The 27,999-nt window shown below is 45.7% G+C and overlaps 1 protein-coding gene across 2 annotated transcripts in view; it reads right to left on the bottom strand.

Moving 5' to 3' along the window:
- Nucleotides 1-27,999, bottom strand: part of SMC3 (structural maintenance of chromosomes 3) — a 310,016-nt gene that overhangs the window by 243,300 nt on the left and 38,717 nt on the right. For both annotated transcript variants that reach the window (XM_037426550.2, XM_037426551.2), the window contains exons 10-11: nt 23,176-23,462; nt 9,410-9,554 (exon numbers count right to left, since the gene is read on the bottom strand). In XM_037426550.2, coding sequence (XP_037282447.1) covers nt 9,410-9,554; nt 23,176-23,462 — 432 coding nt within the window. The remainder of the gene's footprint in view (nt 1-9,409; nt 9,555-23,175; nt 23,463-27,999) is intronic.

The following is a 27,999-nucleotide window of genomic DNA, read 5'->3' as shown; positions in this document are numbered from 1 at the left end:
TTTTGTGTTTAAGACTTGTTCTCGCTCACTTCGCCCTCAGCTCAGCGTGCCCTCCGCACGCGTTCAGAAGCACGAAAACGGCTGTTAATTTGCGCGGAACAAACCAAGAAATATCGAAGCTGGTGAGGCCACGCAAACCTGCCAGTGCCACAAAACGATTTTTTGACCACGGCCGCCGATTCTTTGAACACCGCGGCACGCACCGATCCAGGTGAACGTGCTTTGACTACTACGCACGCAGGCACTCTTTCATGTTTTTCTACGTGGGAGTTGCGCGTTTTGCGAACCTTTCAAGCAAGCTACCCAACCTGCCTCCTTCCCGTGTGTTTTGGTTTTCAAGGTCGCCCTTCCGCTGGGTCCTCTTCTCCCTTCACTCTATCGCAACTTCTTGCCCTTCTCTCGCAAAACTGCTCTCCTCTCTAGATCAGAACTCCTTCGCCCATCTCCATTGCTCCGCGACACCAGCAACGCTGGCTCGAATTCAGAAGCTTTGTTTTCTGACTAGAAACAGGCCCAGAGCTGTTCCACGCATTCTGGTATGTGAGTCGCGTATGCACGTCTTGCTCGCTTTTGGTGTGTGTGTGTGTCTGTGGCCAGGATGGCGGACGGGAGGCCTTGCACGCTTTTTCTTGCCGCTCAACAAAACATCGAAAGTGTGACCGCTTGGCTTGAGCGTAATCCATGCGTTAGGTGCCGCATTTCGGTGCACTTGCTCATAGATGTTGACCACCTGGCAGCCAACTTGCCGCTTCGGGCGTCCCGGTATTCAGCTGTGGAGATAGTGAATATTTCGTGGGCGGTGGTGATGGCTACATGCATGTGAAACTGCTTTCGCGAGGCCGACTTCGTCGACGTCGGGCCCGATGCCAAGCCCGAAGCTTCCGAACTGCGGTGGGGATTTGTGGCAGCGCGTCGTCGACTCTGACCTGGGAAAGCGGGTAGGAAATCTGTAGCAATGGTTTAATTACGGCCGACGATGATGCCGACAGTGCGGAACCGTGCACGGATTGAGACATTGTGAATGAAGTACGTGGCGAGAGCGATTTGGAAGAATCGGATTGCATGAACGACGAAACTTTGGAGCCAGTGCATCATGCAGTTTATGCCACGGGCCTCGACGAATGAGCACCCTGCCGTATTCAGTTACCTAGAGATCGCCCTTATTGCTTCTGCCCTTCGAAACACGTGCATCACGGACTTCTGAGGGGCAAAAAAAGTGTTTTTACTTGCAAATTTTTTTGAAAGCTGTGTTTCATTTACTACGAACTTGGGGTACAGCGAACGAATGCTGCGTCACGCTCAGGTTCGTTTTAAGCGGGCTCGACTGTATTGTATTTATGTAAAAATCCGTAAACAAGAGGGCTTGCATCAAGCCAACATTTCAACAAGTAGACTTCTTTTTCTCGAGGCTGAAACTGAACTGTTGTGTTCCAGCCTTGAGAAAGACAAGTCAAGCTGTCGAAATGTCGGCCCGACACAACCCTTGTTTACGGATTTTTTCTTTATCGCAAGCTTCCATCTTTTCCCTTCTTGCCATTGTTTGGATACTGTGATCATGACACGCGAATGAAAAAAAATCGCGATGTGCTGCACACTATTGAAGCATAATAGAAATATAGAACAAAAGAGAATTATATCACCCACAAATAACCTGACCGTACTTAGTAGAGGAAGCTAATACAGCCACCGACCGATTTTTCGGACCTGGCGGGGACGGAAAAAAAGTACGAAAAATCGAACAGTCCGAAAAATTCGTTTTCGCCAAAAATCTGAAGTTTATTGCATCAGGCAGGTTTAAAAAAGTCCTTGATGCTGCCTTGCCTCAAACTACGCTTGGAGGCAATTTCTCCATCGTCATGGTCGCATACTTCCCACGCTTCTTTACACTACCTGGCTCCCGCGACGGCACAGATGGCGGAGCCATGGCACCGAGAACACAAAATTCGATGCCGCAGATAGCCGCTGCGAAGCACACAACGTCTTGACGCTACGCGACACAACACGTGCAGAATGGCGACTGAAAAAAGCTGCAACGACAATAAAAGAATCCTTCTTTCGTCTCCTCCCCGTGCGATGTGATGACGATAGTGCTGACCGAAGACGAAAAAACAGCATCCATCACCGCGTCTTTTAAAAAGCAAACACGGCCTCCAAAACTTAAAACATGGCGTGCGCATTCCAATCTCGGAGGCAGGAAAGGCATCTGAAGACCAAGCTTAGCCAAGCCGACGGAAAATCCAACATGGCGGCGTTCACAATGGCTTGGGGCGTGGCACAAAACAAGCGATTTAGTCCGAAAAATCGAACTTTCAGGGGCAAATTCGCCCTAAAAATCGGTCGAAACAATGCATTAGCTCTATGGGATCCCTGACGGTGCATTTATGAAGTCCGGAATATCCAACAAGTCCGAATTTTTGGAGTCCGGAAAAATCGGTCGGCGACTGTAATGAAATTTGAAATCATAGCACTTCATTATAACATGACTGAAGGTGAGTGGACTGTTAACTTTTCGGACGCCAAATTTTTCAGACATGCTAGCAAATTCGGACGATTTCGCGACAGCATCACAAGCCCTATGGACGTACGTGTGTGTAGAAGAACGTCTGAAATTTCGGGCACTGAAACTCTAAAGCGTCCAATTTCTTGGGCTTTCAGCCAACATTCCAGATCTGAAACAGCATTAGCATTACTCAATGTCTCTACCTCTGCCACGTCTATGACCTCATAGGCTTCTATGAACACTTTCAAAAATCGTTCCCACGTCATAACAATGTCTGAAAGTCGGCTTTGCCGCAATGCAAATGTGCCATAGGGTGAAGCAGATCAGAAATCCGAAGGGGCTGGTATTACGGCGAACTAAAGTGATGTCTAACGGATAAGCTCCGAAAATGCTCAGAGGCATGATGACAGCAATGCGGCAAACGCACCAGTATAACCCTACAGCATCTTCAGCTAACCGCTTGTTACTGCATGTGGCGCATTTGTCAGCGCACTGCACGCTTTTAATCCCCCGAACATGCCACGTCACCATTCACAGTGCCTTTCTGTGCGAGTAGGCTAAGTGCGCCACACAGACGCAGTGGCTTCCCGATCGAAAGCAGCTCACCATCACCGCGCCTGTTTGCGATCAGAAACGCAGTGATAATCAAAAACACATTTTCATGACAAACATGTGAGTAAGAAAGCGCCATGGTAGGAACGACGCAAGCTGTGTTTGCGATGTGCTGCTCATAATTATAGATAAGTGTGGCAGCGATTACTACGTTGGGCCCGGAGATTTCCGTACAGTGGCGCATTTTCCAAGAAGACACCCATATCGCCGAGGTCCGGGCAAGTATGCCTCTCTTCTGCCACACCCTTCATATTCTGCATCATAGTTTCTACATGCTCTCCACGACAAAGCCACAGTTAATTTTGCACTTCAGCAGCACTCATCACACGATGCAAATTTGCAAATGGACGTCAGCAGGTCCTGAATGTATTTACGAGATCCTGAGCACACACCGAAATGCCTGATAAATGTACTCTGGGAGAGACTGAAGCTATTTCAGATGCGCCTGTGGTGATTTGATTACTTGAGTAGAATAAAAAAGTATGGATCTTTTTCTAGACAATTTCGCAGTCCCTAGAAAGTTTGAAAAATTGGGCCTTGAATGCCAAAGCGACTTTTGACCCAGTTTAGCTTCGCCTAACTCTGGTTGCGTCTTACGCAGGTGCACGGCGATTCCACAAAACCAAAAAATCGCGAAAAAGTCGGTTTTTGAAAAACCACAATTTTGGGTTGTATGTCTCATAAACTACCTATTCTGTAATTATCAGCACCTAATTCAACCGCAAAGTGCAAAAGAAATACTATTTTCGAGGCCGCCGCGGCGTCCAAAACAGGCGCAAATCCCGAAATCAAACCAAACTTCGCGCGCGCGCCATTCCCGGACCATGCGGTCGTCCCGCGCCATCTTGGTGTTGTTTTGACCGTGAATTCTTTCTCTCTCGTTCGCCGCCTTGCGAAATGGCGTCGGCAGCACAGTTGAGACGCTATTGGCGTTTTCCCACGATGCGATGCGGAGCGCTGATTGGCTAGAGCAGCACATTCATATCTCGCGGGAGAAAGCGTGCCCGCCATTGGCTGCTGTGCAGCAGCGGGGGCGGTCGCTCCTCTCGTTGGCGCGTCCAGCGCGCTCGCTTCGTTGTTGCTCTCTGCTCCGTCCGCCTCGACAGACGTCTGCTTACGAGCCGCTCTTCGCCTTGTGCTATCTTTTCGATCATTTTCTCTCGTTTTTTTTTTTTCTTTTTGCACTAGTTCTGTGCCTTTCGTCTTTGTTGTTGCGGGCGATGCTGGCAACGAAGCCGAAGTCAGTGCGGAAGTCCGGTGCGCGGAGGCGCGCTATGCGGCTTGTACGATCATCGAAATTCCGCTATTCTGCTGCGGGTGTCGACTGCGTAGACGCTTGCAGCGACGGAACTGTGTTGTCGGCTGTCGCCAGTCGAGAATCCGACACATCGAGTGTGGCTGGAGCCGCAAATGCACCGAGTGTTTCCGAGATCGCCGGGCTCGACACGTGCTCCGAATCGATGCCATCCAGTGTGACACCGAGTGCTTCTGATATCGCCGGACCCAGCACTTCGTCTCAAATCGGTGCAGCCATCGAGCGTGAGTGGACCGTCGCTTCCTCTGCGGACACGTTTTCTAACGAAGGAAGAAATCGATGCGAATGCGAAACGTCGTGACGCCGTTCGCGCTGAACTCGAGTCTACGCCGGCGACGCAGAAGAAATTTCAACTGATGCAGCCGGCTCTTGCACCTGCAGTGACAAGTGAGGGCGAACATTTTTCGCTCGTTCAAATGAACATCTTTAATGTCGTGCTCAGCCGCACAGTGTGCAAAGAATGTTTGAAAGGTGCCATGACTGTCCGAGAGAGCACCAAGCTTGGACTTGCAACAAAACTTGAAGTCGTGTGCGCCTCTTCTGGCACCGTCGATAAATTATGGACATCACCCCGCAAAAAGTACACGCAGGCCTTCGATGTAAATGTCCGCGCCATAATGGCTATAAAGCAAATAGGCAAGGGGCAAACAGCTCTTAATGACTTTTGGGCTGCCATGAACGTCTCTTACAGAGGTCTTCACCACAAGACGTTTCAAAAGCACTTGAAAGAGACGTTCAGGAAGCCAGAGGCCACCGCTTTGGAAAAGTTTTATGCTGATTCTGCCACAGCAGTGATCAAAACATATAAAGAAATGGACCCCAGCTTCTGCAAGGACATCACCGTAGTGTACGATGGCACATGGCATAAGCGGGGTCACACATCACACATCGGAGTGGGATCGGTAATTGACTTCTTTACAGGTCTCATCTTGGATGCTGTAGTTCTTTCAAACCACTGCCTTAGATGCCAAACAGGGCCCAAACCTAAAGATGCAGCATACGAAAGCTGGCAGAAGCACCACATTTGCCAGAAAAACACAGACGCAAAATCGGGAAGCATGGAAGTGGAGGCAGGCTTGACTCTCTTTGGGCAGTCTGTATCCAAGCATGGCCTGCGGTACACCACTCTTGTGTCCGACGGAGACAGCCGTACCTTCGCTGCCCTCACAGAAGAGAATGTGTACGGGCTAGTGCCAATTGTAAAAGAAGAATGTCTGAACCATGTTCAGAAGAGGATTGGAAGTGCTCTTCGAAACATTGTGCAGAAAAGTGATAAGCCACTGAGTGGGAAGGGGAAGCTGACTAAAGCCCTCATTGAAAAGCTGACAGGATATTATGGTTGGGCCCTGAGAAACAATTCAACTGACCTAACAGCCATGCAGCGTGCAGTGATGGCAACATATCACCACGTCACATCGACTGACCAGGACCCTCACCATGAACTTTGCCCAGAGGGGGCTCAATCGTGGTGCTGCCATAGAGCTGCAGAGGCAAAGCGTGAGCCACAGCCAAAACATAAACACAGCCTACCGGACTATGTCGCTGCAGCTATGCTGCCCATCTACGAAAGACTGTCACAAAAGTCGCTTCTTCAGCGCTGCCTGGGAGCGAAGACGCAAAATGCATCAGAATCATTCCACTCCATTCTGTGGTCTCTGATGCCGAAAGAACAACACTCATCCTTGATCGCGGTAGAAACAGCACTGCATGAAGCAGTACTTCGCTACAATGCCGGCTGCTTCAAAGCAACCCAAGTGATATCAGACTCCATTGGACTTCAACCAGGTCATCTGGCCATCCAGCGAGCTCGTGAAAAAGACGCTTTACGCCTAAAAAAGAATTCTAAAAGACACCAAGAGAAGATGGAGGCCAGGCAAAAGAAGAAAAGAGTGCGCCAGGACACTTCTAGCTACTGTGCTGGAGCTTTTTGAAGAAAACACGTGTTTTGAACTTTCTCGGCCTGTTTTCTCAGAACGGATTTTTTTGCTAGTTGTGGTGCTGAGGAAAGCAAGAACTCGAAAACCGTTCATCAGATTTGTGTGCCGTTTTTTTTATTCTGTTCCTGAATGACCTTGCAAGGGCATAACAAGCTCCTTTTTTTGAAAATTGGTGCTGTTAATTTATAATAAACAATTATTTTTGATGAATCTGGTCATTACTGGTTACATCAAATTCAAAGTTGCGTGAAAATTTTGGGGGGGGGGGGGGGGGGGGGGAATTAAAAAAAACGGCTTTGTAGCGCCCTGGGATAGCTATCAAGGAATGACCACAATGAATTTCAGCTTTCTACTATATGTCCTGGGATTTCTCACGACTCTTCCTCAGGCACCCATGTGAAGCACCCAGTTAAACCTCAATAACTCTGGAACTAAGAAACACAGCTTCGTGAAACTTAGCAGTTGTGCTAGTTTTATTGTAGTGAACAACCCCTGAAAGTTTCATCCAGATATCTTAAAAATAAAAAAGTTCGGTCTCCAGGGTAGCCTCCCCCCTTAAAGTGGGAGAAACTCAAAAGGTTCATTTTTATAAGTCCGAGCCCACCCTTTGGCGCAGGCTGGGTGACGACTCGCCATATTTTGAGAAAATTTATCACAGTGTAGCAGGCAGGGCCATTTGGTCACAGTTTGGCACAATTGGCGCGGCAGCAGCATCACTGCATATTCTAGGACAATGAGATAAATACGAATACGCATCTACGTTTTTTTTTTTTTTATTCAATTCTCGATGACATGGACGTAGGGCAGTTAAGTTTATTCAGGAAAGCTACGTGGCCAAGAGCCCTTTAACGTGCTTGTTTTTACTCCAATAACAGTATAAAAAGGTAACAGTTCAGAATCCATATTTCCTAGATTATCTGCATCATAGTGATACAACAAAGATTCGGTTATTTACTGAAACACAAGTTTTTTTTTTTCCTTCTTTTTTCTTTTTTTTCCTCTCCTTAAAGCAAATAATACCCACTCTTTCCATCAGTCGATCACAATGCCACAAAGGTGCTCAAGATTATGTAAAAGAAAAGTACTCCATCAAATTATATGACATGTGTGAAGCACGCCATCAGGATTAATTTTGACCATCCGGTTTCATTTAAGCGAACCTAAATCTAAGAACAGGGCCCTGCCTGTATATATTTCGCCTGTCAAAATTGCACACGACAACTCAAGTTTAATCACCTCCGCGTCCTTCTGGTTTTCAGTTATTTTAAAGGGACAATTTAACTACCAAAGTGTCAGAATTTACTAAACAGCAACGTCGTGGAACCAGGACCGTACAATAAAAGGTTCTCTCTTAAAAAAAGGCAAAGGACTGCTGCGACCAGCTGAGAAGGGACCCGAGCGGTTATCTCAAGCACAATGATAGCTCGCAGGATAACTGATAAGCAACAGTGCCACAATAAGACACCTAAAAACAATGCAAAACTTCGTTTATCATTGAGTCACTAAAAAGCTACATCCACACAATATTTAATATTCATGCTTGGGACAATGCCAAGGGCACTTTACGATGTGCTTCAACTAAAAGTGGCACCTAAACGTGATCGTGGCGAACAGGACTCTACGCAGCACTCATGACAAATGCCTCATCATAATGCAATAAATATACAGACGAGCAAAGCCAAATGCTTCTGTAGAGTGCTAGGCAAAAGTACAAGACGTTAACCTTGGACTAAAAGCAAGCAAACCGCCCTTTCAAGAAGAGGATGACGTAAGCACACATACTAACCTAACCTAATGTGGCTAGCAGACGACACAGGGAGCAATCCACACTAGGTGCGCTTCAGCCAGTGGCCACAAGGCGGCGACGGCGACTTTGCTCAATCTCGGGGCGAATGAAGAGCCCTTTGCCGCGCTCTACTTGGCATGAGTGGCCCCTAATACGCGACCAGCTACAATTTTTTTTAATCACCAATAGCAAGACGAGTGTGCAGCCATTTAGCAGGAGCCCAGTGCCTATTCCCCTTCGCTGTCAAAAGCCCTGCATCGAGTTTCAGGCTTCTCTGCTACGTGTGTGTGACCTCTGACATTGCCCCACTTCTCCTTTGTTTATCCTTTAGAGACATGTTTGTCCTTAATACTGTATTTACTCGCATAATCCTCACACTTTTTTTTGCCAGAAAACCGATGCAAAGTTGTCGGATGCGAGAATTACGGGCGGAAAACTTTCCATGAAAACGCAGAGAGCGAAAAAGAAAACGAAGTGGCCGCAAATCGAGATTCTCACACCAGCAACTTACAGCAAGCTTTAAGAAGTACTAATTAGAACTTAGCTCAACAATAAAAGCAGAGGTGTTCAACACAAGGCAAGATTTATTTGAGACAAAAAGTGGAAGCAAAAGCTTGTGGGCGTTGCGGGCGTAGCGGTAGCGGTCGGCGCTCAACAGGAGCCCCCAAAAGGTAAGCGTAGGACATCAGTATTGGGCTGATGGCTATTTAACAGAATCGTCTGCAGTTTCCTTCTGAAGAAATAAAGTTTACCATCAATCCCAGTTTTAGGCGCACGGCAGGCCCAACGCGTCTTGGTGGTTTTCAGCTGCCATCACCAGTAGCGAACACAAAACTCGTAGACTCCGAAGGGCCTACAGGCGGCCCTGTTGCCGTTGTTTAGCGCATGATCTATCACTTGCAACTTGAAGCAGCCGTGTGGCTTCAGTATCGCCCCGTAACGTGCCAAGATTACCGACACAACATACAAAACACGCCGCAACGCGCACTGGCCACTTCGGCTTGGCTTGGATTGGATTGAATCTCCATGGAATACTATGCTTGATGCTTAAGAGATGGCGCCAGATGGCGCGCGCTATCATCCTCAGTGGCTGGAACGAGCAGACGACATTATTGCGCCAGTTTTTGGAAGTGCAGTAATTACTCGAGGAAAAAAAAAAAACATTTTTCTTGGGCGATGTGGGGGGTGCGAGAATTATGCGAGTGCGAGGATTACGCAAGTGAATACGGTAGACATCCTTTAAAGACATGTCAACCTACCTGGTCACGCTTGTCACGAATGGCTTTCTGCAGAGACTTGAGTTCCTTCTGTATCCACTTGTCCCGCTCTGCCTTAGATGTAAACTGGCTGCCACGGCCCTGCTTGGCATACAGCTCTGTGCGCTTTTGTTCCTTTAGGCTCAGCCTGCAGTCAACCAACAGTTCACTTGAGCCTACAAAAAGCTTGGCACAAATTCAGTGCCAATGCAACCAAGAAAAAGATCAGTCAGGTATTTAACCGACTAACTGTTTGTCGGTGTTTATCCGACTAACTGGTCATAACCAAAAATGCATTAAAGAATGTCTATCTCACAGACAATTGACAAGCCCTCCCTGGAATGTTCTGTATGATGACCAATACCCCCCCAGTTCTAATTTATTAATCAACTCTTCAATCCTATTCACAAGGTGGTACCCTTATATCCATTTTTGTAGCAGGCGCTACTGATGTGCCGTAAACAACTGAATTATAAAAATATCCGGAATTTTGAGTCCCAAAACCACGACATAATTATGAGAGACACCCGTCCAACATGTGCATTGTTCTATCACTCAAAACTCTCATTAATTAGGACAGATTTGACCACATTTCAGTTGATTCGTACTTCCAAACGAAGTCAGGCCGCGAATCATGCACTGTTACCTTAGAAGTCAGGTCGCGAATCACGACGAAGAAGTAGCAGCGGATTCCTACCGGCTGAATCGACGGCACACCTAAACAACTTCGAGATCGGACTATGGCGTTCGAGATTCAAAACGGGGTAGGAATGAGCTTTCCTTCTCGGAGGCCCCAAAGGAAAAAAAAACATACACACAGACATGGCGCAATGTCATGAGTAGAGGCTTGATTTTTAGGAACTAAAAGAGCGTGTTTTAGGCGTCAAAGACAGGCAGGTAAAACACCATTTTAGGCCTTGAAAATTCTAAATATAGGCACAACAAATTTCTGCAAAAATTGATACAATTTTAAAAAAATATGTCGCAACGCAGATTACGTTCTTTCATTTCATTGTTTAGCATTGCGATTCAATTGTCCACTGTCCAATAAACACTCTCCTGGGTCTCCTTCCTTTTGTTGTGGCTGGGAAGGGCAGTGCAGGAGCAAATAACCAGACTACTGATACCCCAGAAGGAAGAGATGCCAGGTCTAATCACGTAAAATCAATTTCTCACCTGTCGATGAACACCTTAGAAGGCGCCTCACTAGGTTTGGGTATGTCGAGCTGACGAGCGTAATGGATGCACAGGGCACTTGGGATCACGTCTGTTAAGATTTCCAAGGCTATATGTCACGGAAAAACACAAAATTTCTACTGAATGCCACTTGCCCTTCTCGCGGGCATGCACCCCAAAATGGAGGGATTGACATACTGCAAGGAAAGGCCCTGCTTATACGTCGCTCCTTCACGTTGACATTGGCGCTCTGACGTTGCTCACTGTATACTATTCATCAGAACTTGGTTAAATGCTAGCTTTATCTGGAAAAACAGACGAAAAATGTCCGGTCTCCTGATTATGTCCTGCATTTTGAACGATACCTCATTAAGAGCGTTGCACGTGACATTATTCTAGTTAGTATGTGCAATTTGTGCATTCTGTCGTGTAGCATGAATGAGGAGTACTTTGGTTTGGGCAAGCTGCTTCATATCATTTTGGAAGGAAAACGCAAAGACAGAGGGAAAAGAATGAGAGCGCTTTTTTCTCTATACGTCTTTCTTTTCCCTGTGTCTTTGTGCTGCCCTTTCAAAATGGGTATCAAAAATGAAAGCTGAGAAAAATGATAAAACATGCAAACAAAATGTCAGCTTTTTATTAGTTTTCAATGGCCGTGAGATGCTATACACTAATCGGCCCTCGTTTCGCGTCCGCCTCGGTGTACCAGTGGCTGTGGTGGTCCGCTGCTTACCCGAATGTCACGGGTTAGTTTCCGGCCACGGCGGGCACATCTAGATGGAGACGAAAACGTAGATGCCCGCGTATTGCGCGATGTCAGTGAACGTTAAAAAACACTAGATTGTGAAAATTTTCAAAGACCTTCATTACGGCATCCCTCATAATCATATCGTGGTTTTTTCATGTGAAACCACATATACTACCACTACTAATACTAATACTATATACTACTACTACTACTACTACTACTACTACTACTACTACCCTATTTCGCTTGTGTTCGTCTTCTCGCCGCTCATGCGTCTTGCCTTCGCCAACCCTGACAACACTTAGTTTGTGTTTGGCGCATCATCTTTGACCTAAGTTTCAGAGGAGCGACGTCCTGTATCACGGTCACGATACACGATCTATGCCAGCCTCTAACAAAAGTATGTGCACCGACTAATCCATCCCACAGAAACGGGTAATACAGAACGCCGAAACGACACAACATCAATGGCGTACGTGCTTAGCTAGGCTGGAGCACTTAATGCGCACATTGACCTTTCTTTATGCAAGATGTTCTTGGTGCCTATGCATCATGTGATCCTCCAGCCCCAATACCCAAGAGAGCAGGGAAGGAATTAGGCTCACGATGGCTACGTGGACGAGAGGCAAGAGATTCAAGCTTGCCTCTTCGCATCACGGTTTCATGGCTCGTAGCGAACCAATTTGAAAAGTCACAGTGGTAGAATGCTTTTCATTGTGCATGCAAGAACTTTTAGTGTCTAACTACAACTTCTTATGTCACCTCGAGAGGGTTGCCTAAAGAAGTGAATTACAAACCGAACAAAAGCCACGTGAACATCACATTTTTTACCCGAACGCGCTGCAGCATAGAGGTTACAATATCAAAGAAACATGCCTTCATTGACAGAGCACACTTGTTTTTTTTTTTTTACAAGCCATTTCATTCAGGCATGAAACTAACAAAAAAACAAATTAATATAAACATTAGATCTGATACAACATTCTAAAATCATGATTACTATTGCGCGCAGAGGACTGTCTAGGTACATTCATTTTCGAATGCGAGCTTTACCATGAAATGCTTGACATAGAAGCTGTAACCGTAGTTCATTTACCGTGATGATAGTATTTCCTGTCCTAGTTCATTTTTCATATTGGCACAGCTGTCATTTTTTGAGTAATGGCTTAGGACAAACCTTGCAGCCCTGTTTGAAGTTTGAAGTTTATTTTGCTACAGTGTTACACCATACAATGTGTGGTGTGGAATGCGGGGAAAAAAGCTGCGATAAAAAACGCAGCTTGACTAGCCCCCCATCCCATCAATACAAGGCAGAAAAAGTGACAGCATTCATAAAGTCCTCGAAACAAGTCCTGTTCTGTATTTTTTCATGTTTGTCACTTGAAGACATATTTCAAGGATTCTTATACGGCACAAGCGCATTCTGGCATAGGGCGAATGTATGCACCGTTCATTGTAAACATGCCAGCGCCTGTCTCGGGCTTTGCTGTATAAAATATAACGATTTGACAGCTTACCCTACCACTGAATCAACATGAGCATTACACGAGTGGCCCTTCATGGCTTTTCATTCGTTCTCCACCTACTCGCAGCTGCACAGAAAAACCTGCAGTTCTTTTCCCACCGGAACACCTAGGTTTTCAAGGCGATTCTTCAGTTCCTTCAGGACACTGGACAGCTGTCTGTAGAAGACAGTCGCCGCCTCCTCAGCCATAGACCCCAATCTTTTTTTTTTTTTTGTCCCATCTTTAATTATCTCTTCTCATTTCGCCTGCAGACGCTGAGACGTGCTTCCACTCAGGGCTGCAGAAATAATCTTTTGCACTCCTCATGCTCCTCCTCCATTCATTCATGTCAGCTCTGAGGCGTATGGTGGGCAGCGAATGCCATTTCACTGCAGTTAGCGGTTGTTTTGTGGAATTTGTTAGAACTACAGAACCTTGCTGAACCTTGTATTATTTGGAAATATTAATGTTGCCTTTTTTTTTTACATGAATAACGGTTTGAAACCACGCTTGAAAACAAAATTTGGGCTTAAATAGCACTCATATAGGGGTTGATTTGGGAAATCGGCATTTATAGCCACTTATAGGCATTTAGGCACAAACATCAAGAATAGGCATTTACAAGCACTATAAAAACACTATAAAAAACCTTCTTAACCTCTCATTCATGCTCATATACTAAAATGGCACGATAGGAAGGCAAGGAACGAAATAGGCATTTGCCTATAACACGGTCTTTTAGTTATGAGTAAAGGAGAGGCACCAGACGCGGGAATGGACTAAACGTGAGTGGGCGCAGCACTTAGTCTATATTTGGTTGGTGAGACTGAGCGTATTTGGAAGAATGCCTGCTTTTGAGTCAATGAACTATGAAAAAATCAAGAAAGTGCTACATCATCCGTTTATGCTGAATGCTGAGGAATTTCGCAAAAGATTTCGGAAATGCAAGCCCGAAGACGGGGAAACGAGAAAGTTTGTGAGCCATTTGTCTAGCTATTTTGACAGATGGATGGATATGGCTGAAACGCCTAAAACGTATGAAGGTGTGGGTGACTTCATGGTTAGAGGGCAATTCCTTGCTTGTTATCAGCCAAAGTTATGCGTCTCTTTAAAGGAAAGGAAGCTAGAGTCACTTGATGAAGTAGCCGACCACTATGACCATTATGTGGAAGTCCAGGGAACCAGATATTCAGGAGATAAAAACAAAGGCAAGGTCAGAGAAGAGTAACAGGAGGCGAGCTTCAAACCCCGAAATAAGGTGGCGATTCCACTGTCGCCATCTTGCCAGTAACGCCGAAAACAACACCAGGCGCCGCCACGATAGAAGGAGAACGTTTCGTAGGTCAAACACCCGAACTTTTGCTGGCGCGCCTAGGAGGGGGGAAGCATGCTGTCACTGTTTGAGAAATGAGCCATTCAGTAGGGGCTTTTTTCTTTCTCCCCTTCAACAGCACCTAAATCTCTCCCTCTAAAATCCATGCTCACTAGTCCGCGTCTGCTGCGGCACTGGGCTTTTCACGCGAGGAACAATAACGCTGAAAACCACTAAAGTTTAGTTTTGGTTAGCAGGCTGTCGACCAGTCCTTCCTCACTGGCCACCTGCTCTGCATGACACTCAGTGGTGGGATGAGCGACTGGCTGACAAACTTTCCCGCAGAAGCCACGTCTCAATCAAACCATGAGACATCCTTCGGTGCACATGTGTGATCCTCCGCTGTCGCTTACTCCTGCCTCATTAAATGCTGGCTACCGTTCAGTTGAGATATTGTCCTGCCAACGACTTCGCATAAAAGTCGGCAGTATTGACTGAATAAATAAGTAAATATTCTTGAGCCAGACAGCTGTCATCATAAAGAAATAACGTTTTCATTTTGATTCCGACCACTCTCTACCATGACACTAATGATAACTGTCTGCTCAAAAAGGACACCTTAACCGGTACGCACACGGACAAATTTGAGCGCGGTTCTTGTCTACGGTAACATATGTCCACCTGCCATACTTTGCTCTCCCTCTCACCGCATAAAGCATCGCAGTCAAAACACAGCGTATGAATACCCTCCTTCCCGTCATCATGAAGGAACTCACTTGTCGAGGCTGCTCTCCACTAAAAAAAAGAAAAAGAAATGACCCTAGCACCTCCTTACTATTTCTGCCGCAAATACCTTTCTAACAGTTCATGCTGATTCACTTGGTTATTACTGGCCGATATTTACAAGAACCAGCGCTGTGTTTATGCAGTTATCAATGCAATAAATACAATTTGGTTTTGTGGTTTATTGAAACCATTGATGTATACGCACAGCCAGCTTCAAGTGTTCGTGAGCACCCGCAACCTCTTGGAGCAAGTTTGATCAACTTATGGGAAACGCTGTCGTGGGGTATCCCTGAATACTTGGAGTGCTCAAAAATATACAGACAGGTGTTTCTGCGCTTCACTGCAATGGTAATTCACCTGTCGTACTTGAGAATAAGACCTGCCTTTTCCAGCTAAAAAGTGCAACACATGACCTTCTAAGGTATACCAAGACACGGCTGTTTCGAGCGGGCATATCCTGCCGAATTTCCACTTAGCTGGCTTCCGCCCTCGGCACGTGCCGTCCCACGCGTCCGGAAAGACGCCTGCGAACGATGGTTTGCAGCCTAATCTATCAAGTTTAGATCTACACAGCAAGCCCAGTTGACTGTGATGAGTTACTCTCACGAGATGCTGCCTTGCTGCGCCGTAGTTCGACTGGCCCACATTGGAATGACGCTGAGGTTGTGTATATTTGTTGAGGAGTTTGCTTCGTAGCAATGACAGAAAGGAAGTCAGCATGTACAAAACAGTTTTTCTGTTATCCCTTTATGTGTGGCTCATCTTGTATTTATTCAGTTTATTGCACATGATGTCACAGACAGGTTCTCTGCACTGGGTTTCTGAATATGACAGCCACAATACCTTTTTATTGCATTTGAGAGTGCCAACGCAAGGGATTACAGAGTCGTCATCCCTTGCGCTGGCACTCTCAAATCCAATAAAAAAGATAAGCGCAAGCGCACAAGCATCTAACCCCTCTCCCTCCTCCGCATTCGTGAGGCAAAGTACGCGTGGGAGATAAGCGCCCGTCGGCGCGTAGTGACGAGCTAAGCGCCGAGCGCGGGTGGCTTTTTTTTTTCTCTTGAGTTTCCCTATATATAGGTACGTCTACATATATTATACATATACAAATAATGAAGACGGCGGCAGCAAAAACCCAGCCGAAACAGCCCATATACATAATTGCTATCGTTTAAAAAAAAAAGCAAAGCTGAACGTCGTCGGGGGACACACCATGCGCGCGCAGTAAAACTATGCACGCGCGCACGGCATCGAAAACGATGAGCAAACGACACGGACATAGACGCGGTTTCCGAGAAAACTATTCGGTAAAGCGAGTTATTTGACCCTATTTTTTTTTTTTTGAGCATGAAAAAAAAAGCCCAAGGACAAACAAAAACATCACAAAAACAAAAGAGGGTGGGGGGGTCTCAATCGCAAGTGCCAACACAAGCGTTGCGGCTTAGAGTGGCCTAACACATGAGGGAACGATTTTTCCACTACAGTGAGTCTCAAAAAATCAACACAACTAGCAGAATCTATTTCCCTCAAAACAACTCACGTATGTCGTTTTGGGACACACGTGAACGGACGGGACGGCGCAGCTGGTTGCCGCACAAGTGCTGGTCAAAGTTTTATTCACTACTAGATTCCTTTGACAGGAGCGCCAAAATGCGTCTGACTTTTTTTTTTTTTTGTGACGTATTTACCGCCTTTAATCTGCCGCTATGTTAGCCGCGTTCCCTCGGAGCTCGTAGATCGCTGTCACGCCCCCGCGACCACGGTTTTGATAGATATGTGAAGTTTAACGTTCCAAAACCACCGTATGATTATGAGAGACGGCGTAGTGGAAGGCACCGGAAATTTTAACCACCTGGGCTTCTTTAACGTGCACCCAAATCTGAGCACACGGGCCTACAGCATTTTCGCCTCCACCGAAAAGGCAGCCGCCGCAGTCGGGATTCGATCCCGCGACCTGCGGGTCAGCTCTCCCTCTGAGGGGAGGCAATAAGAAAAGGCGGGTTCAAAGAGGGGGCGGTCCTGGGCTAGTTGGATGGGGACATAAAGGGTACATGATTTCAAGTTAGAAAACTTTCTTCTTTGAGCTGAAATGTTTTACACGTCACCCTCGGGAAGACAGAGAACTTTTTAATGCACTGCTTTCGTTTTGTCCATCTATATGGCACCAGACAAAGGTTTTCGTTGTAATGGCGAAACTAAAGCAGATTTCTCAGTAATTATGCAGCGTTTGTGCATGATTCCTGTGTATACCTATATCAGGAGGTGGGAACTATTGTATAGTGAGCTATACATGCTGAAATTTGAACGCAGTTTGGAGACTATTAAGGCTTTCGGGGCATGATAAATTTGGACAATTCACGAGCTCCGTTTCTCGCATTTCTGCTAGCTTTATTTAATAACGCTACATTGAAGAAATAGATCAGAGCCAATAGTTTATCTGTGTGCAAAATCAGCTCTAGATCTTCGGTATCTTTCCATGAAAATGGGCAGATATGCGCCCTAGTATTGAGAAAATTGCCCAATTCGGATCACTGCAAATAAAACACCATAGTGCATCAAAAAATTAAATTAAACACACAGATAGGGGATGTTGTTTGCTATGTACATCCCGAAAATGAACCTCCTCTAGCAAGTAGTTACCGGCCAGTCTACAGCTAGAGTTAATAAATTTGGCTGTTTTCAAAAGATGACCAACAGTAAAGTAGAAGTCCTACATAAATTTGCTACGTTGAGGAAATAAATAAATATGTCCTGAATGCGCTATACAAGAAACAACGATACAACTGTAGCAGCTTTTCAGGAAAATGGTCACAACTGAGGCAGTCAGCCCCAACCACGTAAATAGCACTTATTGTTGCTTTGCCATCTCCAAACGGTAGCGGCTGACTTGATTTTAATAGACATACTTGAAAAGCGCAGAAGTCAAGCTTTTCAATGATATATATAAGTAAACTACACAAACCAAGGAGAACAGCCTCTGCATGAGGTGGAAAAGTGGCAAGAACTATGTGTTCGTGCTTCACTGTGATGCTGCGCTGCACAACAGATGAGAAGAAACTGCTGCCATACATTGTATCTCGCCGCAAAACGCTCCCGAAGAATGAGAAGTTCCCCACGAACGTGATCATCTGTGCAAATGAAAAGGGGTTCATGAATGAGGCGATGGTCAAAAAGTGGATCCAGGGGGTTTGGATGAAGCAACCGGAAGCAAACTTGCACCTGCCAAATATGCTGGTTCTAGACTCATTCAGAGGCCACATTTGCCCAGGCATCAAAGAGGCCCTGCCGAAGGCTAACACAGACCTGGTCATCGTACCAGGCGGTTTGACTTCTTAGCTACAGCCTCTTGATGTAGCCGGCAACAAGCCATTTAAGGACCGTGTCGCTGTCGCAAAGTACTACAAAGAGTGGCCCGCGGAGGACGATGCCGCCATGACCCCAATGGGGCGTCGCAAGAAAGCTCTTCTCAGTGTGGTTGCGACATGGGTGAAGGACGCATGGAATTACTTGCCAGCAGAAATTATCCTGACCGCCTTTAAGAAGTGTAGCATTTCAAATGCGCTTTATGGCAGCAAGCACAATGTCATCTGGGATGCCGAAGGGGCCTGCGAAGAATCTAACGACGACCACTTTCCCCCCACTTACAAGTCTGACGATGAAGACACTCCTGACAGTGACTATAGAGCGGAAAAAATCTTATTGTGAATAAAGTTGTGGTATGTTTCAGATTTTCCACTACTAATAAAAATATGGGTCGACCTATATACGAATATTTTTTTAATTTCTCATAGAGCGCTACAATTAGGGGTCGACCTATATTCGTGCCCGACCTATTTTCGAGTAAATACGGTAGATGCTGGAGTGCTCACGTGGTTTCAAGACGCACGTTCTCAAAATATGCCAGTGTTGGGACCTACCGTATAAACCAGACTATAGGTCGAATGGGAATATAGGTCGACCCCCCCAAGTTCATGTTACCGAAAAAGAAAAAAAGGAAAACAACCCAAAATTGCTGATCGACATTTATTTGCGAGTTGGGCGCATCACACCTCGATCGTCGGAGCTCGCCTCAACCATCTTCGCAACTGTTCCTATTCGTCAGACGAAGCACCACCGTCTTCTGAAGATGAGAGTTTGTTGCTGGCCGCCTCTCACAGTGCATTGTCTTCCGTGCCATACAGCGAGTTGCTGATAGAACATTTCTTAAAAGCATTTTCCAGCATGAAATCTGGCAAGGAACGCCAGGCGGAAAGCACCCAGCCACAAACAGCCGCAAGCGGAGGCCTCTGTAGGCGGCCCGTCGGTGTCTTTGGGTTGTCGCCGGACATCCACTTTTGGTACTCCAGCCGCACTCGGTCCTTGAACGGTTTGTTTAGCCCAACGTCAATCGGTTGGAGGGTGGACGTCAAACCACCTGGTATTACGGTAAGGTCCACTTTTCCATCGCCCAGTGCACGCTTCACAGCGTCGGTTAAGTGACCACAAAACGCATCTAACACTAGCATGCTGCAAAGACACAGCAGTGCACCTGGCTGAGGGTTCCAGACTACTCGCATCCATTCGAGCATCATGGCCTCGTCCATATAACCCTTTTTGTTGACGCGAACGACAACACCGAAGGGAACACTTCCTTCAGCATTGTCTTAGGCTTGAAAATGATGAAGGGCGGAAGCTTTCTACCATCTACCATGCATGCCAGCATGACGGCGAAGCACGAGTGCTCATTGCTAGTGGACAAAAACTTCATATCCTTGGCGCCACACTGCATGATCATGGTCGATGAAGGCATGTCAAACCACACGGGGTCTCATCGGCATTGTCAATCTGCCCCATCATGTAGTTGTTCTGCTACCGAAGTAGGTTCATGAAGCCCTGAAAGTTTATAAGCTTGTCCTCGAACTCGTCTGGAAACTTCTGACAGATGGATGTGCGCCACCGGAAAGAAAATCCTTTGTGTCTCATGAATCGAGGCACCCAAGAGTTTGGTGCACAAAACTCTTCTCTCGTGAGCCTAGCTTCGCCAGCGAGTTCCACAGCTTTCTTGCGAATGGTATCCACGGTCACTGGCAGCGAGCGCGACAAAGTTCCAGCTGCGAATGAACCGCACTTCGCCCACGAAATGACATTTTCCGAGGATCGCACATCTGCAGCTTCCCTTTCTGCCCCCTCCAATAGCGCACGCTTTTTTCTGATACACCAAAGCAGCGCTGAGCAGCCATATTCGCATTCGCTTCTGCGAACTCAACAACCTTAGTTTAAATGCAGCTGAGTACTGCCTTCTCGTACCGCTACTCATATTCAGTGAACAAAAAAAAAAAAAAAAGACCACTAAAAATGAAACATAAGGTCAAGCGGAGCGAGAACTTAGAACAGATCGGAGGCAAATCACGAACACAAAAAAACAGACAAAAGAAAAAGAACAACCTGCTATTGGATTTGAATGCAATTATGGCCGTGTCGAGCTTCTCATGTACATGCAAGCCACATGTTGCCAGATAGCGGTGCACTGTCCGCTATTGGATTGGATTGGATAAACTTTTATTTGGTCCTCCAAAACACAGATCACTGTGTTGCGGGCAGCTCCCACGTGGGGACTGAGATGCCAAGCTCCTCAGCCGCCTCGCGGGCTTGGTGGACAGCCCAGAGCTGATCTGCCAAGGACGAGCTGCGGATTGCCGCCTCCCATCTGGCAGAGGTGATGTGCGATAAATGAGCGAATTTGGTGCACTGCCAGAGCATGTGTTCTAATGAAGCTATTTCCCCACAATGTGGACAAAGATTACTTGGGTATAGGTCAGGGTACATGATGTGTAACATTTTCAAAGTAGGGTACATCCGCGTTTGCAAAAGCCTTAATGTAAGTGCTTGGGGCCGGGTTAGATTTTTGTGAGGTGGAGGGAAAATCCTTCTAGACAGGTAGAAATGTTTAGTAAGCTCGTTATATGTTGTAAGAATTTCCCGGTTATCCCCTTCACCGGTAGAACGCATCCCCGGGGAGGCGCGGTTGGAGAGTTCTCGCGCCGCCTCGTGTGCAGTTTCGTTGAGATTGGGAGGGGAATCGTTGATTTGTCCAAGGTGAGCTGGGAACCAACTCAGAAGATGATGTGTTATGTTCTTGCCTTGCAGTATTTTCAGCGTTTGTTCACAGACCGTCCCCTTGGCGAACGCCCGTAGTGCTGCCATGGAATCACTGTAGACGATTTCAATGTTATCCATCTTGAGTGCTAAGGCGATGGCCACTTGTTCCGCAATGATTGGGTCTTTCGTCCTGACCGTCGCTGAGTTGACGACATGGCCAGCCCCATCGACTACCACTGCCACAAACGCTTTCCCATTGGCGTAGGAAGCCGCGTCAACAAATACGACCCCTCGTTCCTCGTTTGAGACTTGACAAAGTATAGTCCTGGCCCTCGCTACTCTTCCGACGTGTTCTGGATGCATGTTTCTCGGTATAGGAGATACCGTGATAGTCTCCCTGATGTTGTCAGGGATATCATTGTAATTGCGTCTGATTGCTATTGGGTGTTGGCCCAGCTCCTGCAGGATCATTCTCCCCGACCTTGTAGTAGATAACCTTGCAAACTGTGCTCTCTCTTGGGCTTCTGCTATTTCTTCGAGCGTGTTGTGTATGCCAAGCTCAAGCAGACGCTCGGTGCTGGTATGTATGGGTAGGCCCAGGACCTTCTTGATATCCGCTAGATACGGCTATATAAGACGAGGGGCCACTTTAGCTCGTTGTTTTATTGAAAATATGAAATCGAATGAAAAAACTATTTTTTTATTGAAAATATCTCGGCTTATATTCCGGTTTATACAGTATGCTGCAGGAAAAAGCCTGGCAATTGGCTTTTGCTCTAGACATCACAGACTTCGAAGCAGGCGCGATGTGGCTTCATCGTTTCCGTGAGAGGAACGGAATCACCTGGCAAGTGGTGTCAGGCGAACAAAATGCGGCAGACACAGCAAGCACTGCTGCATGGAGGGACGATAAGTTACGAGAAATCGTCGTTTCATACTTTGAAGGTGATATCTTCAATGCGGACGAAACAGTGTTCTTCTATCAGATGCTTCCCAATAAAAGATGCATTCCAAAGGGAGCAGCTGTAACGGCGGCAAGCAATCCGAAGCCCGTATTTCGGTGTGGTTCTGTTACAACGCCACGGGCACAAAGAAGCTGACACCGTTGGTGATTGGTAAATACAAGAAGCCTCGGTGCATGAAGAACGCTGTATCATTGCCGTGCAATTATCGGGCCCATTCATGCGCATGGATGACGCGAGAGCTCTTTTCTGAGTGTCTAATAAAGGTGGACGACGAGATAAGACGAGCAGGCAAGAAAGTCTTAATTATCGCTGACAAATGCTCGACGCATCTTGTGAATACTAGGCTGACTAATGTGGAGCTAGAATTCTTGCCGCCCAACCGCACTTCGTTGGTACAGCCACTCGACCGAGGCGTCATAAATACCGCAAACACCTCGTTCAGCGATTGCTGATTAATCTTTGGCTGAAGCTGCCTCTTTCAATCAGTGTGCGACAGGCTGCAGAAACGGTTCTCGGGGCTTGGTGGAATGTTACAGCAACCACCATCAAGAACTGTTTGAGAAAGCCAGGCTTAGTATCTCTTCCACACGAAGTTGACTCTGAACAAGGCAGCGAAAAAAGCGTTGCGAGCAGCATGTGGCAAGAAGTCGCTGAAAAACTTGCGATGGATGCCTCGGCGATGTTCGAGGACTTTGAGAAGTGCGACAATGAAGCGCCCACGTCAGCCGAACTGACAATCGATGACATCGTCAGCGCCGTTCGTGGTGATGAGGACGCCAGTGACGAGGATGCCAATGGCGAAGATGATGCCGAGACCGTGCCCGTGTGCCAGCCCGCATAATCTCTTTCCAATGTCGACATCATGGAATGCGTGCGAAAGATGCGCACCTACCTTGGCAGGTGCAGCAATGCCACCGACCAAGAGCATAAGAATGTGGAAAGCCTTGAAGCATTGGAAAATAAGCCTTGGCTGATATTACATCATCTGCAAAGGCATCGGCCGAGCAGCTCTGAAAGACAGCACACTTTCAAGTCTTGACGACAACCTCATACCATTTATGCACAATTTTAACCTATTTCCAGTGGTGTACACTCACAACGTCGATTTTCTCAACAGTAGAAACACTAAACAAAAGCAAGTAAAAAACAAAAATAGCTTTTTAAAAAAACATCTACTCTTAGTATGATTTACTTACTCTCTTGTGCATTCCTCCTCTCTCTTTTTCTGTGCCTCATACTGAGGTCGAATGCCATCAAGCAATGACATCTTTTGTGCCACCGTCTCTTGAAGGCGGGCCAGCTCCCGCTCGGCACGCTTCCGAGACGAGTCATCTCCCTCGACCTCATCGCGAAGGTCCTTGATGGTGAGCTCCAGTCGGGTCTTCTCCTTTAACGCAGACGACTGCTCCTGCGAAAGGGCCTCTCGCTCTTCCCGATGAGCCTGTGCTCGACTTTTCACCTCTCGCAGCTCCTTGCTCAGCTTCTGCAAAGCCAACCGATTTTCACATTCCTGTACAGTTCCCACGGGCAGTTTAAGTAACGGCATCGAAAAAATGCACAAGGAACAATAAAAACATATTTGCGTTCTTTGAAGGTGAATGAACAGCTAAGTTCCTTGTTTGCAAAGCTTGACCCAAGCAGAGAAGCTTGACACACCCTGCCACTAAAACAGAAATGTCCTTCCAGAAAGAGTCTTGTATTTAGCCCAAGCGTCATCTTTACACTGAACAACATAGTACAATAGACACTTGTTGGAATAAGATCACTTAGTTTAAATTTTCCTTTCCACCAAAATTTTCCCTAGTCCTGACCCATGTACATGCAATTTTAGCTGAATTAGTTGAAGAATACTTTTATGCCCCACTTAAAGCAAACAAGGTCACTCAATCACTATTCAAGTCACACTACTACTGCTCTGCTGCACTGCCCGAGCTTGTCCCTTTGAGTCAGCAGTTACGTAGTTCAGTCACGGTTCAATCAATAGGTCTAGTCACTTCAATGCCCACTGCGCACCTCTCAGAGTCTCTGCGTAGACAGCCATTTTTCAGGTGCTTTGTTATGCATGTGCTTTCTGTGACCTGTTTTGCACAATGCCAACTGCTATGCATACGAGTGAAAGTGAGACTGACTATGATGGCCAAACTTGCAGCAATTTCCTTGAGGTGAAGCATAAAGTTGCCAGTGAAGAAGTGAAAGGCAACCTCAACTCATTCACATTTGCCAGTGACGGAGCTCTTCCTGTTGTTGCTCAAGCGACGGATGCAAGGATATTTGACACTTGTTTTCGCAGCCCCAACATAGAGTTGATGGTTAAGCAGCCAAGTGAAATGCCAGCTGTGACACAGACTTCATAGTACCTCCATCTGCTGCCGAACAAAGTTGAATATCACTGCAGCCACTACGACCTGAAGCAATGCCCTAGCAAACTGGAGTATGGATTGCTTGTGCCTCATTAAAATACTGACCCGTGTCTGAAAATACTGACCCGTGACCGAGACTGAAAAGGCCGACTGCCTTTTGGCACTTCAATAAAGACTCGCTTTCCTTAACATTTCATGTTTAGACCAAGTTTAGACCAATCCATTCTCCAAGTTGCAGCATAAGTTAAAGTCGGCATTTTGAATTTTTTAATAGGAAGTCACTTTCATCAAACTACCCCTTAAATTGAATTTTTCTATAATACCGTTCACTTCAATTTAAAGCATATTTACAAAATACACATCTTTTGCTTCATTCTCAATTTGCCAACATGCTTCTTTGACTAGCCGCATGTGCTTCGCATATCTTTGTAGGTGTTTTCCACCCGTGTGCCCTGCGCTCTTTTCTTGGCTGACTGGTGGTTAGTGGAGGTAAATGCCCAATTTGCCTGGCATGTACAGCCGCGGCAACATCTGTGTAGAGCGCACGAGTAACCAGTTTTTCTCTGCGGGGCAAAACCTCGAGGCCGTTTCGGGCTGTGGTCAGCGACAGCTAGGCCATACATGCTTCTGATACAGCACTTCAGAGCCCGAAACGGCCTCAAGGTTTCGCCCCACAGAGCGAAAACCGGCTTCTCGCGTGCTCTACACAGACGTGGCCAAGGCTGTACATTGTTGTTGACCCACAGGAATGAGAGCAGACAATGTGGGCACTGAGCCGCTGAAAAAACAGTCTCAGGCAAGCTTGTGTTTTTGTGTTTGTTTATTCAGTCTCAAAACAAGAACAAGATGAAAATGTGCATGTCAACAATAACCAATGCCAGAAATAATGATAAACTGATTTAGCCTGTGTCACAACTAACATAAATAAGAGCAAGTGTGGCATGCTGGCACCATCGACATGCTGACCACTACTAGGATAATGCCAAAATAGCCACAGTTCTTATGTTCAAGCAAAAATAACATAGGTCCATTCATTTGTACCATACATTGCCACTGCAGCGCAGCAGTATCCATCACATTACGTCTTCAGTGATGGTAAATGCTGCAAGCCCTGGACAGCAAAGTCTGGTTGACTAGCTAAAAAGCGCAGCTTGCACTAAGTCACACAACCCTGAGTCAACAGCAGATCTTGTGGGCACATACCATACTTACTCGAATCTGGCGCACCCTCCATCGCAGGCCTACCCCCGAAATTCACAAGGCCAGAAAAGGAAAAAAAAGAAATTTTGGCCAAATGAAAGAAACGCCGTTTCATCAGCAGGAAGCCCAACATAAGCATTGGATAAACGTACACTCCATAAGCATACACGTTTATTTGATGCCGTCGTCATCGTCAGCTGCACTGCTGTTCTTTGTTGCCGAGTTCATCCCAGAGGGCATGGTCCTCACAAGAGTTGGTGGAGATAGCAACTTGTTCTTTGAGTTTTGGGGAAAAAAATTTGTTTCCCCGAAAGGGCGAAGCAGTTGAAGTGACAGCAGCATCAGTTAATGTTATTTATTTACAAATACTTCTCTTTCAGTTTTCGATACATAGCAGGTGTAAATACAGATGTTCAGCACCTTAAGAGCTACAATTTGTCAAAATACATGTTCACGCAAGTCTTTTTTTTCCAATAGCTCAGAACCAAGTCTGTGCATATACCCATCAAGCTGATTAAAAAAATGCACGTTCCGCAGAAAATCAAACAACAAAAGAAAACGAATACAATTCTTAATTAATCTAACAAGACAATACTTGTAGATTCGAATCACTGGGTAAAGTGTGCAGAAGATACAACGAAGGATACGGGTGCTAGAACACTGGAACCTTTGTAAACTATCCTATTTACGCAGAAGGATCACACGATTTCAAGTGCACCAATGTTCGAGAGAGGCTGCAGCAATAAAACATGTGCATTCGAAGTGTATAGAAGAAACGCTGGTATAGAAACAAAATATAAACCTTATTGCTTTTTTAACATTCTTTCACATAGCTATATCATACTAATGCAGAGTCGCGAGTTGGGCAAGTTGGTCGATGTTCATCGCATACTTTACAGTGCAACGAGTTAGAGACGGACATAGAAGGGACACAGCGCTGTCCATTTCTAACCTGTTGCGCTGTGAAATATTCTATGATAGCTATATCATGTCTGTGGTCAGGTCACCAAACAACCAACCGTTATTCAGTTTGGCCAAAATCTTATACGCTGTCAGTCCACATCCTTTTGTCTAGTTAGTTCACGTGTGTCGGAGATACCAATGTTTTCGAAGATTTCATACTGTTTTGAAATACTGTGCCATTTTAAATTTGTTGGGCGAGTTACAGCAATGTATTTAAGCTCCGTGACACGTACTAGACTTACACCGTCATTAGTATATGTAAAATGAAGAGGCCATTTCTTATTTGAAAAGGTCGGTATTTTCGCAGTTACTAGACAATTGCCATGTATCGCTCCTGTTAGAAAACGATGAAAAAAAAAAAACAGCAATCAGTATGTTTCGCTCCTGTGACAAAAGGATGAAACAAAAAACCAGCAATCAGTGTATCTTGATCTCGAGTATTAGAGATGATTTTACAGATAACGCAGTCTGCATACATTTCAAGTTTAATTTGGGTGCTACAGATAATCTCGGCTACGTCATTTATATAAATAGTAAACAAAGAAAGATGAAGCACCAAGCCTTGTTGCCTCTTCCTGTTGTTTACTTACGTGAGATGACTTTGCGTGGTTAAATGTAACGAATTTTGAGGGCGATAGCAAGTAATTTGCTATCTAATCAACCAGCTTGTCGCGAAAATTGTGAAGAAAATAGAAGTTTGGCATGGCAAACTATTTGAAAATCTTTAGAATAGTCAATAAATGCGGCATAAACCTGTCTCCTGTCGTTAAGAAAAGCAACAACATCGTGCGTAAATTCAAGCGATTGTGTAGCCATAGGGAAAAAAGGTTGTGTGCTTTTAGGTATTCTACATCGTAGTTGTTGATTATTTGCTCCAAAAGTGTGAAGCTGGTATAAAAAGCAACAAAACTGCTCTATAATTTGCTATTGGCTTGTTTCCGGACTTAAGGGCACAACGTGTGATAATATCCGCAGTTGGGGAACTGTTGGAGAGATTCACCTTTTTAAATATTACAGTAAGATAATTAGCATGCCACACTGAGTACCACTTTAGAAATATATTTAGCATGCAATCTGTGCCAGCAGAGTGTATCGTAACTTCAAAATTACTATTAGATTATGCACTTCAAGGGAGCTCAATTGAAGATTAAGAAGAGCAGGTAATTTGCTGTACGTGCAAAATTAAGGAGTGATGCCATTAATGGTAGAAAAAGAAACAGATTTGAAGTCAATAAAAGAATTTGCTATAGCTTCCAGATTTGAGGAGGATTGGCCATTAAGAATAAACAATGGGGGCATGGACTATGCAGAACTAATCGACCTCTAGAACGTAAATGGATTTTTTTCCTAAGTGTAGCGAAGGCATCGCAGAACTAGTAGTTCTTAGACTCTTGATATTAGCTTATATTTACTTTTCAATGCATTAACTCAAAAAGCATTATGATTACACTTATGATCACTATTCTTGCATAAGCGCTTTATGAGTGAGATGGATTA

This window comes from Rhipicephalus microplus, chromosome X (genome assembly GCF_043290135.1).
Source record: "Rhipicephalus microplus isolate Deutch F79 chromosome X, USDA_Rmic, whole genome shotgun sequence".
NCBI lineage: Eukaryota > Metazoa > Arthropoda > Arachnida > Ixodida > Ixodidae > Rhipicephalus > Rhipicephalus microplus.
Note: the sequence above shows the minus strand (reverse complement) of the source record. Positions and strands in the feature narration are given on the sequence as shown.